The following is an 11331-nucleotide window of genomic DNA, read 5'->3' as shown; positions in this document are numbered from 1 at the left end:
GAAATACCACCAGGGAGTAACGAAGAGGTCCCTGGCTGGGTGGAGAGCAGAAGTTAGATGGTGCAGCTTACTTCACTTCACGGCCTTCGGAAGAGTGGCTAGCTGTTCTGACGCTGTTTCGTCAATTTGCTGGTAAGAATGGCTATGTGATGGGTGACAAAGGGGCAGCCATGTTGAAGCCCACTCTTACATAACATTAGGCGTGGAGGCGGCCCAACCTAGATCTGATCACAAAATGCGCTTGTATGCTTGCTTTGAGTTAAACTTTTTGTCTGGGGCTGCTAAGCTCTAGATACATGAATAGCAGCATCGTATGGGAGTCATTGCCTTGCACAGACAGAACCCCCTTTTTTTGTATTTGTCAGATAGTGCGCGTGGCTGAGTCTTTGCTGCCTTGGTGGTGGGGATATGTACTGGTCACTCTATGGTCATCACCATTTACCACGTTACAGAGTCACAGGACTGAAGATTGAGCGAACGCCGATAAATTCGGTGTTGGAGATGTGCCGCCTCCGTGTCCTGCTATGAACATATTCCGCTTATTCTCCGCTCACAGTCTATACTAGTATGTAAAGTCCGCTCCAGGAGGAACCCCGCAAAGTTCAAAATGCATATTATGACAACTCGTGGGACACAGCATATAAGTGAGGTTCATCGTAGTTCATCCACATGTCACCACCAGTAATTTTTTATTTATGCTTCCAATCAATAATCAATCCTGCCTGCCTTGAAAGATAACCAGGACGAAACACTCTCCGAATCTCACATAATGGCTCTCAAAAGTGTTGTTCTTCTTGCTGTATGTCCTCCGAAAACACCCATGCCGAGTAGATGTCTGACAGTTCTCATCAGGCCAGTGGGAACCTGGGAGCATTAACGATCCCAACATTTGTCCGATCGAATCTTAAGGTTACTGCAGTTGTCCGCGCAACGTCCGAGGCCACGTTTCCCGAAGCAATTACTGTAGTCAAGACCGACTTTACCATCGAGTCCCTAAAGAAGGTTTTTAAAGACAAGGATGCCGTCATTAGCTTCCTCCCAATCGTTTCCTTGGCCGAGCAATCTGTCGCTATCGAAGCGGCCATCGCCGTTGGTGTCAAGAGATTTATTCCTAGCGAGTACGGATCTGACTCTACCGTGAGTATCGATCTTGAGAACACCTTGTATCAACTCTGAGATGCTGACTTGTTTAGAATTCGGCAGTTGTGGCTGCGGTGCCTTTCTTCGAGTCTAAGAAACAGTATCTGGACTATCTGAAGACCCGAGAAGACGTCATAACCTGGACAGCCTTGGTTACTGGGCCGCTATTTGATTGGGTAAGTACCTCCGTCTCATAGTGAGGTAACCAAGAGATTGACATGTATTTGTGTAGGGCCTCCCTCTAGGCACTTGGGGATTTGACCTGGCCAACAGAAAGGCTCAACTGATCGATGGAGGCAAGACTAGGTTCACTGCCAGCAATGGAGAGCAAGTCGGGCGTGCGCTTGTGGCTATCCTTGGTAATCCTGTTCTGACGGCTAATAATCTGGTTTCTATTGAGTCCTTTAATACTACCCAGCTGGAAGTTCTCGACGCTCTTGAGAAGGCCACCGGCTCCACATGGGAACGGGTTGAGGTGCCTGTTGAAGCAATAAGAGCTGAAGCACTCAAGCTCCTCAGTGAGGGCGATATTATAAACGGAGGCTCAAAGTTAATCGGGGCACTTGTTTTTGGCAAGGAAGGTTTAGAAGATCATACACATCTAGGCACCGCCCAATGGCACAAAGACTGGGTCTTTCTGTGGAAAACGTTGATGAGACTGTTCAACGAGTGCTTAGCGGTTGAAAATAGAAGATTTATAGACCTTGGCAAACCCGCGAGCATATAGATTGAAGTAGTGCCCTTAATTGAGTCTCGTTTTCAAGCGGCATAGCTCTCTGGGAGTTAACGGGCCCCATATAATTAGGGTAAGGCGTATAGAGGCAAAGTTTTATTAGTAGCTGGTGGGCTATAGGGTAAGTCCTATGCGGGCTTGGTAGTGAATATGCAGACTATATTGATATCTGAACCTGTCCCCTTCTGTATAAGATAATAGATGCTCTGCCTTTGTCCACCTCTGCTCATGAGTGAATCAGAAAGCCTAACAATACAAGGGTTCTCTATCAATTAAATGACGCATTAGTCAAATATAACCTTTCTGTAAAATCTATTTAGAGTTCGTGAATCCAGGGGTCTTGAAGTTTACGACGCTAAACCAATCAGATAGAGCTATGTAGTAAATAGCTAGCAAGGCTTGTATTAAACTATCCGAGGGTTACCAGATCGTTACCTATCGATTCAGCTCAGCCAGTACAGGGAGAGTGGTCGTTCTGAAGTCCTGTGCTGAAGGTTAGTGTGAGTGGATTTAGTTGCACCCTACAGCCCTTTTGGCCAATAAAGTGATAGGTTAGTTCTCTAGAAAGATGGGTCGATGGATCGGAAAGATTAGTTATTAGGCCGCATCGGGCTGATACTTAACCCGACGGAACTCGACTTCTTCTGTCTGATTTGTAAAGTTAAAACGAATAGTGAATAAATGATTAGTGTTCATAGGTTGTTATGTTTGAAAGCAGCCAGTCCCAGTACCGAAAAAGTGGGCAGATTAATTAATTAATCACATCCTATCCCGTATCCTCCTTCAGAATACCAAAGCAGTAGCTAATTCTAGGGAGCTCTGCTCACGACATATCAAACCATTAGATTAATAAGCCACTTCTTGTCTCATATATAAGGGCATCCTACTTCGCTTGCTGCATGCAGAATCCAAGGGAGTAAGTCATATCTCAATACCTTGCCTATTCTTACGCATTTAACAAAACTTTCCCATACACGTTAACACCCTATTTCTTGTTGATAAGCCGCAATGAGTCCTCTGAGTAATCCCGCGGTCCCTAATGGCTCTACTGTCCTTGTCACTGGTGCCAATGGCTTACTGGGTTCCCACATTTCCGACCAATTCCTTGAGTACGGCTATAAGGTCCGCGGTACCGTTCGAGATGTAGAGAAGAACACTTGGCTCAAAGCTGCTCTTGATAAAAAGCACGGCGAGGGCAAGTTCGAGCTTATCGCTGTTACTGACCTAACAGCTGATGGCGCTTTCGACGAAGCTGTCAAAGGTACTTTAGGCGCCGAAAAGCTCTGCGAGAATTTTGTGATAACTAACTAATTCTCATGATAGGCGTCGCTATCGTGGCACACACCGCCAGCATTACGAGCTTCTCGGCAGATCCTAACGCTGTAATTCCACAGGCTATCGCCTTCGCTCTGAACGCTCTCAAGTCGGCTTATAATGAGCCTTCTGTGAAGCGATTTGTTTTAACGTCATCTTCGTCTGCAGCTGTCCTCTCAACACCAGGTGCGCCTGGCATCAAAGTTGATGAAGATAGTTGGAATGACGCAGCGGTGAAGGCTGCGTGGGCTGATCCCCCCTATACTCCAGAGCGAGGCGGGATCGTTTATGCCGCCAGTAAAACCGAGGCTGAGAGGGAGATCTGGAAATTTCACAAAGAAAACCGCAATAGACGCCCCGATTTAGTCGTCAACGCAGGTCAGCGATATCAGTACGCAAATGCATAATCATCCATTAACATCTACAGTTCTTCCCAATTTCAACTTCGGCAAATCCCTCGATTCCGTAAACCAAGGGCATGCCAGTAGCTCTGCTCTTCCTGCTGCGTTATGGCAAGGCCAGGTGACACCTTTTCACCACATGATAGTGCCACGTACGTCTAAGCTATATTAACATGAAGGAAGGCTAGTACTAATTAGCAATTAGAGTATTATATCGATGTCCAAGATACAGGTAGATTGCATGTTGCAGCTGCTATCTTCGATCATATTAAGGATAGGCGAATTTTCGGCTTTGCTGGACGATTCAGTTGGGATGAAATTTTGGATATTCTCAGAAAGGCCGCTCCTGGGAAAGAGTTCCCTAGTAACTTCTCTGCGGGTTCGGACCTCAATGAGATTCTTCCACGCGATGAGGCCGAGCAATTGCTACAGGAACTGGGGCGTGAGGGCTGGGTAAGCCTGGAGGACACGATCTTAGCCAACGTTGCGGACTTGCGAGACGCTTAACCTTGACCAAGAATTAGACCGGAAAGGGATTATATCATCGACTTGAACACTTGTTGTATGCAGCCACCAATATTCTGACCACAAAGCCTCACCTTTGTTAGCATAGCATTTATAGTAGGCTTAGTGCATAAGAGAAAAGCTTACATAGCCGGAAGATTATATAGCCGCTCCGATGCTTCGGCTAAACTCGGGGCAAACCTCCGTAGCCTAATGTCCTTACACGTCCACTTTACAGTCTGCTAAATACTATGAGCAATAGATAACTATCCGTTCAATTGAATTTTGCGAGAATGAGAGCGCAATCACATTCCTGCAAAGCGAAAAGAGGCTGTTGGACATGTAAAAGTCCGACAAACCATTCGTCTGAGTCTGGATTTAAGCTAACTAAGCATCAGGCCGCAAAGTTGGTTGCGACAGAAGCCTCCCTCATTGCAACAACTGCCTTCGCACCAGCAGAGCTTGCGAGGGCTATGATCCTCGGCTCGTATGGCGACGACCTGAGTCTACTATCGGGCCCCAGTATGCCCACTCCGAGCGGCCGCCATTATTTGCAAACTCTACCCAGAATGATATAAAGTTTCTTAACTTCAACTCGAGAGATCTGGATCTCGCGGCAGGCCGACTGGATTGGCATAGGGCACTCATGGACGCCCTAGCAGGGTCACCATGTGCTCCCACTTTATACCAACATGGTACTCACCAAGAACGGGCGATCTTCAGCTACTGTTTGTATTGAGATTCTCGGTAATCGACTAGTAGCACATTGAGCTGACAGTAATTTCAAGATCTTCAAGTGATAGCCCCAATGTGCTCAACTACTCATTTCGATAATGGGTTATGGCAGGAACTACCACCACTAGCCCTGTCTTCACATGACGCATCTACCGATGCGCTGTTCTATTCCATGCTTGCTATCTCAGGCCATCATCGCTGGGGCCATAATGCCGCGAATCCTTTTAGAACAAAAGCAGTCGAAGCGCTTACACGCTCACTAACGCACACAAATAGTTATGCTCAAAATAGTACGCCATCGCAACTGGCAGCAGTCATGATGCTGTGCATGCATAGCGTAGGTGGGATTTCTTGAGGTATTTCGGACGAAGCTAACAAAACATCGACAGGTGTTCGACGTTGATGAGGGTCAATTTTACACTCATTTAGAAGGGGCCAGGAGGGTTTTACACAATTTGAGCTTAGAATACAAGCATAGCAAGATCTCCAAGTTCTTGTCTGTTTGGGTCATGTACTATGATGTACTTGACAACTTTGCTCACCCTCTACGGCAGACGCAATGTCCAATCCGCCATGAAATTCCACTCAACGATTCATCAACTGTACGTAACACCGTCCGTCGTGGGGATCAATTTCTTACTTGAACTCGGAACAGATCATAGGCCTCTTGGGATGCTCGCCGGGCGTTTTCGGTGTTATCCACCGTATCAATGTACTTCGTGCAGACATCCTCTCACAGCACAACGATATACGCGTACTTGCTGAAGCTAGAGAGGAGCGATCCACGTTGGAAGCAATACTTTCATCTTTCGATCAGCGCCTCAGCCCCGACGAAACCAACTACTCGTTACACCCCAGCCCGGCGGAAGCTTTAGCCAAAGCGGAACTGTATCGGCTAGCCGCTCTGCTATACTTACAGCGTGTAGTGCCAGTAGATGGAGATGAGGATCGTAGAACAGTGTACTTGCAGCAGGCGCTTTCCATATTAACAGGACTTTCAGTTGCATCGAGTCCTTGGCCCTGTTTTATTATAGCTTGCGAAGTAAAACTGGAAGAGCAGCGATTGCAAATTCTTGAAGTTCTCAACAAAATGGACACGGTACGGAAGGTCGGAAATATGCACGTTACTCGTGCTATTGTCGAAACTATTTGGAAGCAGCAAGACCTCCGAGTTGGGGCGGAACAGGCTGGCTGGTGGTCTTGTCCGAGTTTCGATTTGTCAGTTCCTTGGTTCGCATAATTTAGAAGGCCATCTCTACAATCATTGATCCGCAAGCCCACGCTACTTTACCTAAACTAATACTGAATACATGGTAATTCACACTTTCATCATTTTAAAACAAACTTATGTAAAGCGGCAAGACAATATTTTTATTTCTCAAAGTTTCTACCTAGCTGCTATCTCGAGAAGAGTGATCCGGTGAGGTATTTCATCCCCGTATCACAAGCAATTGTAACAACCTTTTTTCCTGGCCCAAGTTCTTTGGCAAGTTGGATTGCAGCTGCAATATTCAGTCCTGATGACGTTCCAACGAAAAGTCCTTCGCGTTCAGCAAGCTCCTTGCACATCCTTCGCCCTTCTTCTTCTTGTACAACCTGCGTGCCATCGTATAATGCTTCATCGACGTGTTGAGAGATAAACCCAGGTGAGATCCCATCAACACCGTGGGCGCCTTTCTGTCCCTTTGAAAGCAGGGCTGAACCATCAGGCTCGACGAGAATGACTCGTATTTTTGGCATAGCTGGCTTGAGGATACTAGAAACGCCCATCACCATACCCCCGGTTCCAAACGAACCGCAGAATGCGTCAAACCCATCCGGAAATTGAGCGACAAGTTCATGTCCAATCTGTCTATATCCGACGAGTGCGTCACAATTGCTGAACTGATCTGTGTAGAAGTAGCCATCTCGCTTGCTGAGCCCAACGGCTTTCTCCTTCATATGCGTCATCAGATCTGCAGTGGCTTTTCCGGTAGGGCTGTGGGTTATATCAACTGTGGCCCCAAACGCCGACATGGTGCGTAGTTTCTCGTCTGCATACGCGTTGGAAGAGAGGGCCACAAATTTATATTCTTTCACAGCACAAACGAATGCCAGCGATGAACCTGTGCTACCACCTGTGGCTTCGACAACAGTCATGTTATGGGCAAGTCGTCCGGATCGTTCGGCTTCCTCGATCATTGATTTTGCCATGCGGTCTTTGTATGAGCCTGTTGGGCTGAAAAATTCAAGCTTCACATACACATCTGCGCAACCTTCAGGAACAACCTGTTGAAGTTTCACTACCGGGGTATTTCCTATTGTGTGGAGTATCGAGTCGGTCGGAGGAGGAGTCATGGCGACGATTTGGTTGGGGTTGAGTTATACAGCTCTAAAGATTTAGCTGCCACTGTAGGTCTCGCTGAAATACGCGAAGAAACCGAGAGGGTGTTGGTTTGGCTAGGTGAAAAGGGATGAAGGGCGTGCGATAGGTTTTGCGGTAGATTTACGGGGTTCAATTTATAAACATGTTCTCATAGCCTACTGAGATATTTCTGATGAGCTAGCACAGGAACGGTATTTCTCATGTGAAAGAAAGAGTCAATTTATTGCCTAGCAGTTTACATCATGGCTAGTCCTGTGGAGCAGCGTCTGAAATGTTGGCAATATTTTGCGAACATTGTTCAGCTAGACTTACAGCAGCTGCCTAAAATTGCTTAGCTTAGACGAGAGGCGACCAGTGCACTCTCCGAGACGTTGTCCCCAATTCTGAGCTGTCCAATCGCATTGCTGTCAGACATTGTAGCTACAGGGTATCTCTTATCGATCGCAAAATATTACTCCAAGAAACCAACGGCTTGTTACTTGACGCTACCAATCGAACATGCGCCCTCTCGGGCCGGTACTAAGATTTGCCCTTACAGCTAGTTTCTTATACTCACCAATGAAAGAGTAGATGGAAGTTACTAATCGGCTAAGGCCGCCTTTGATCGCAAAAAATCACCATGATTGTTCCAGATACGTATTTATTATCACATGAGTGACCAAACTTACAAGCTCATTTTGAAATCGAATTTAAACGCCGCTCCCATAGTCCCGAACCAGGCTGCCGTAATTGTGGCTGGCTACCTGCTTGATATAATGCCAACCACTTCCCATGGTTATTGTTCTAGACATCACACTACAGTCTACGATACAGACAACTTGTTTAATCATGACTGCTACCAACCCAACGACGGAGAACGATAGCGATCTGCTGCAATATTCAAAATGGTAAGCTACAAATATTCCCGGTTATTATTTATTCTAAAAAATGGCAGGAGATACGCTTCAATAGTGTTGGCATCCTTCATGATCAACTTCACGGCTTGTGGGCTTCTTTTCAGTTTTGGCGTATACCAGGAACATTACGAAGCTATGGTTTCTACGACCGGTACTCCTTTTACTGGTGCCTCGTCCGCCACCATTGATCTTATCGGAACTCTGTCAGCAGCGCTGATGACTATTGTGGCCCCGTTTGTTATGGCGTGGACAAAATACTACGGCCCTCGACCTGTTGTGTGCCTTGGAGGAGTACTGTTCGGTGTAGCCTCGGTTCTCGCAAGCTTTGGCAAAGTTCTATGGCATTTCCAGGTTACACAAGGACTGCTGTTAGGGTTTGCCACCGGCTTTTCTTTCGTGCCGTCAATGACAGTTGCTCCTACTTGGTTCGAAAAAAAGAGAGGCTTGGCCATGGGCATTGTTTCTGCAGGTACAGGCTTAGGCGGCTTAGTTTGGACACCTGCAGTTTCGGCCTGTATCAACAGCTTGGGGTTCCGAAACACGTTGAGACTAACCGGATGTATTGCTACAATACTTATCTGTATCTCTGGATTTTGTCTCAACTGGGACGCGTCTATGGCAAAACACCTGTCGGCACACAACTCTGCTCTTTCTCCCATTACTGCCATATTCAAGATCCCAATTCCTAGTCGACAGTTGGTTCAGCAAAGAGTATTCTTCATACAAGCTGCCACTACGTTCTTCCAGGGTGCTGCCTATTACATCCCGGTATTTTTCACCGTTCTATATGCCAAGTCTCTGGGGTACACTGAGAAAGAAGGCGCAAATCTAACAGCGGTAAGTAATGCTTGCAACGCCATTGGCAAAATTGCCGTTGGATTTATTGCAGACAGATTGGGTAGACTTAACTCTTTCTTTCTAACAAGCCTACTGACCGCTTTGATTTGCGTGGGAATTTGGATCCCAAGCACGTTAGTTGGGGATACCAACGAAGGAATTGCTCGCATTCTTTTCGTTAGTTTTACTGTGTTGTATGGGCTATTCGCCAGTGCATTCATCAGTCTGTTTCCAGCAGCACTTGTTGAGTTGTTTGGCGTTCAAGAATTCCCACAAATTGCGGGTGTCATGTACATGGTGCAGGGATTAGCTACCCTTGTTGGTTCACCTGTTGCTGGCGTGCTTGTACGGGGAGAAGGGGTATCTAGGAATCCTAGCGACTATACTTCAATGGCGGGATGGACAGGAGCACTTATGGCTTCGGCTGCTATCGCTGTTGCTGGAGTGAGGCTGGAAGCGATGAGAGAGTCTGGTAACGGAACCTCTAAGTGGAGATGGAAGCTGTAACTGTCTAACCCCTGGATAAGAAAAGGCAGTGAAGCCTATAGCTAGATACTTAGTGACTCCTTAACAATAAAATTAAGACATATAATCCCTTCACCTTGGAACCTCTCCTTTTCAATATCATACGCCAGACTTTGCGCATCCTAGGCTGTATTAAACGTGGCCCACTCATCCCCACTCGGCGTCAGAGATAAGATCGCAAATTATTTCCAGATATTGTCTTGGCACAGGTCATTCAGTTAGCCTGCAGCTGAAATTGCGCTACGAAAAACACGAGGCCCGTTTTTGACACTTTTACCCGGCGAGTCCAATCTACATACCCGAGCTGGAACTATTTATTCGCCTTTTCCACTTGTACTACTTCATTGTTCAAACAGCAAAGACAATACTAAAACGAATCATCCTTTATCAACATTTCATGGAGTTATGCCATCTGAAGAAAGTGAACGAGGCGTTAGCCAGATGCCTAATAAGTCATCAAAATGGTACTACATCACAACCCAAGTTCTAATGACGGAATACTTACTTTTTGCAGGCGCCAATGCTCGATAATCGTAGCCGCGTTCATGTTGAACTTTTCAGGTTGCGGACTTTTATTCAGTTTCGGAATTTTCCAATCCCTATACGAAGACATGTCAAAAGAACCAGGCAACCCTTTCACTGGGGCCTCATCTGCTGAGATCACATTGATAGGGAGTATCGCCGCGTCTTCAATGAAGCTCGGGGCACCGTATGTCGTTTCATGGACCAAATACTTTAGACCATCGGCTGTTGTGTGCACTGGAGGCATACTATACGGTATCGCTAGTGTACTTGCGAGTTTTGGAACTTCCTTGTGGCACTTGCAATTGACGCAGGGGCTTTTGATCGGTATTGCAACATGCTTATCGTTTATGCCGTCCATGGTTGTCCCACCTAGCTGGTTTGGCCGCCACAGGGCATTGTGTATGGGAATAATCTCTTCTGGGACAGGTGTTGGCGGACTGGTATGGTCTCCAGTCCTCAGGGCCTGCATTAGCCAGTTTGGGTATCCAAATACTCTACGGCTGACGGGCTGTATATGCACAGTTCTCATTTGCATATCCGGCTTTGCTCTGACTTGGGAACCACAGATGGCTGCTTCATTAAAGAGTACCGATAAGCGACCTGGCTGGGCTACTGGACTCTTCAAAGTTCCCCTACCACCACGAGATCTTGTAATGACTCGCAAGTTCCTCGCACAGAGCATCAACGCCTTTTTTCAAAGCGCAGCATATTATACTCCCATCTTTTATATTGCAGCCTATTCCAAAACACTTGGCTACAACGAGACGGATGGAGCAAACTTTACAGCTCTGAGCAACGCTTGCAATGCTATCGGAAAGGTCGGAGTCGGATTTGTTGCCGATAGGATTGGGCGGCTAGACTCATTCTTTCTCACGACATTATTAAGTTGCACGTCCACAGCAGGCCTCTGGGTTTCGAGCACAGCTCTAGGGTCATCAGATATAGAACTTGGCAGAGCACTGTTCATTGCCTTCACAGTCATGTACGGGTTATTCGCCAGTGCGTATATTGGACTCTTCTCGCCTGCTTTAGTTGAGCTGTTTGGTATGTCTGACATGCCTCATATTACTGGTATCATGTATATGTTTCAAGGAGCAGCTGGTTTGATGGGCACACCAGTGTCAGGTTTACTCGTGACTGGAAGCGCGTCTCCAGATTCTTATCTCTATATGGCTGTTTTAGTGGGAGTTTTTATGCTAATTTCAACGATATCGGTTCAATGGGCAAGGATAGAATTGATGGTTGAGCGCGCTGGTGGGAAGTGGGAATGGGTATGGGGGCTTTGAGATCATCTTAGTCGGGATTTAGAAAGTCCCGAGCTAGCGCTATGATTCGATGCTTCCCCGTCATCTCGGA

The 11331-nt window shown here is 46.7% G+C and overlaps 6 protein-coding genes across 6 annotated transcripts; 5 read left to right on the top strand and 1 right to left on the bottom strand.

Moving 5' to 3' along the window:
- Window positions 1-769: 769 nt before the first annotated feature.
- On the top strand, window positions 770-1867 carry FSST1_010003 (aromatic alcohol reductase; the record flags this gene model as incomplete). The annotated part of the gene is made up of 4 exons (XM_083227028.1): window positions 770-799; window positions 853-1137; window positions 1194-1316; window positions 1373-1867. 4 exons carry the CDS (start codon window positions 770-772, stop codon window positions 1865-1867), a joined length of 933 nt encoding a protein of 310 aa, XP_083085964.1.
- Window positions 1868-2881: 1014 nt separating this feature from the next.
- FSST1_010002 (uncharacterized protein) lies at window positions 2882-4095 on the top strand (the record flags this gene model as incomplete). The annotated part of the gene is made up of 4 exons (XM_083227027.1): window positions 2882-3134; window positions 3197-3565; window positions 3615-3740; window positions 3794-4095. The coding sequence occupies 4 exons, from the start codon at window positions 2882-2884 to the stop codon at window positions 4093-4095; spliced, it is 1050 nt and encodes a 349-aa protein (XP_083085963.1).
- Window positions 4096-4900: 805 nt separating this feature from the next.
- FSST1_010001 (transcription factor domain-containing protein) lies at window positions 4901-6067 on the top strand (the record flags this gene model as incomplete). The annotated part of the gene is made up of 3 exons (XM_083227026.1): window positions 4901-5164; window positions 5217-5429; window positions 5483-6067. The coding sequence occupies 3 exons, from the start codon at window positions 4901-4903 to the stop codon at window positions 6065-6067; spliced, it is 1062 nt and encodes a 353-aa protein (XP_083085962.1).
- A 158-nt stretch (window positions 6068-6225) lies between these two features.
- On the bottom strand, window positions 6226-7164 carry FSST1_010000 (cysteine synthase; the record flags this gene model as incomplete). Its single annotated transcript, XM_083227024.1, has 1 exon — window positions 6226-7164. One exon carries the CDS (start codon window positions 7162-7164, stop codon window positions 6226-6228), a length of 939 nt encoding a protein of 312 aa, XP_083085961.1.
- Window positions 7165-8020: 856 nt separating this feature from the next.
- Window positions 8021-9432, top strand: FSST1_009999 (monocarboxylate transporter; the record flags this gene model as incomplete). The annotated part of the gene is made up of 2 exons (XM_083227023.1): window positions 8021-8079; window positions 8127-9432. The coding sequence occupies 2 exons, from the start codon at window positions 8021-8023 to the stop codon at window positions 9430-9432; spliced, it is 1365 nt and encodes a 454-aa protein (XP_083085960.1).
- Window positions 9433-10061: 629 nt separating this feature from the next.
- Window positions 10062-11261, top strand: FSST1_009998 (monocarboxylate transporter; the record flags this gene model as incomplete). The annotated part of the gene is made up of 1 exon (XM_083227022.1): window positions 10062-11261. One exon carries the CDS (start codon window positions 10062-10064, stop codon window positions 11259-11261), a length of 1200 nt encoding a protein of 399 aa, XP_083085959.1.
- Between the last annotated feature and the right edge of the window lie 70 nt (window positions 11262-11331).

The sequence above is a fragment of the Fusarium sambucinum genome, chromosome II (genome assembly GCF_050947815.1).
Source record: "Fusarium sambucinum isolate potato_lamoka chromosome II, whole genome shotgun sequence".
Lineage (NCBI taxonomy): Eukaryota > Fungi > Ascomycota > Sordariomycetes > Hypocreales > Nectriaceae > Fusarium > Fusarium sambucinum.
Note: the sequence above shows the minus strand (reverse complement) of the source record. Positions and strands in the feature narration are given on the sequence as shown.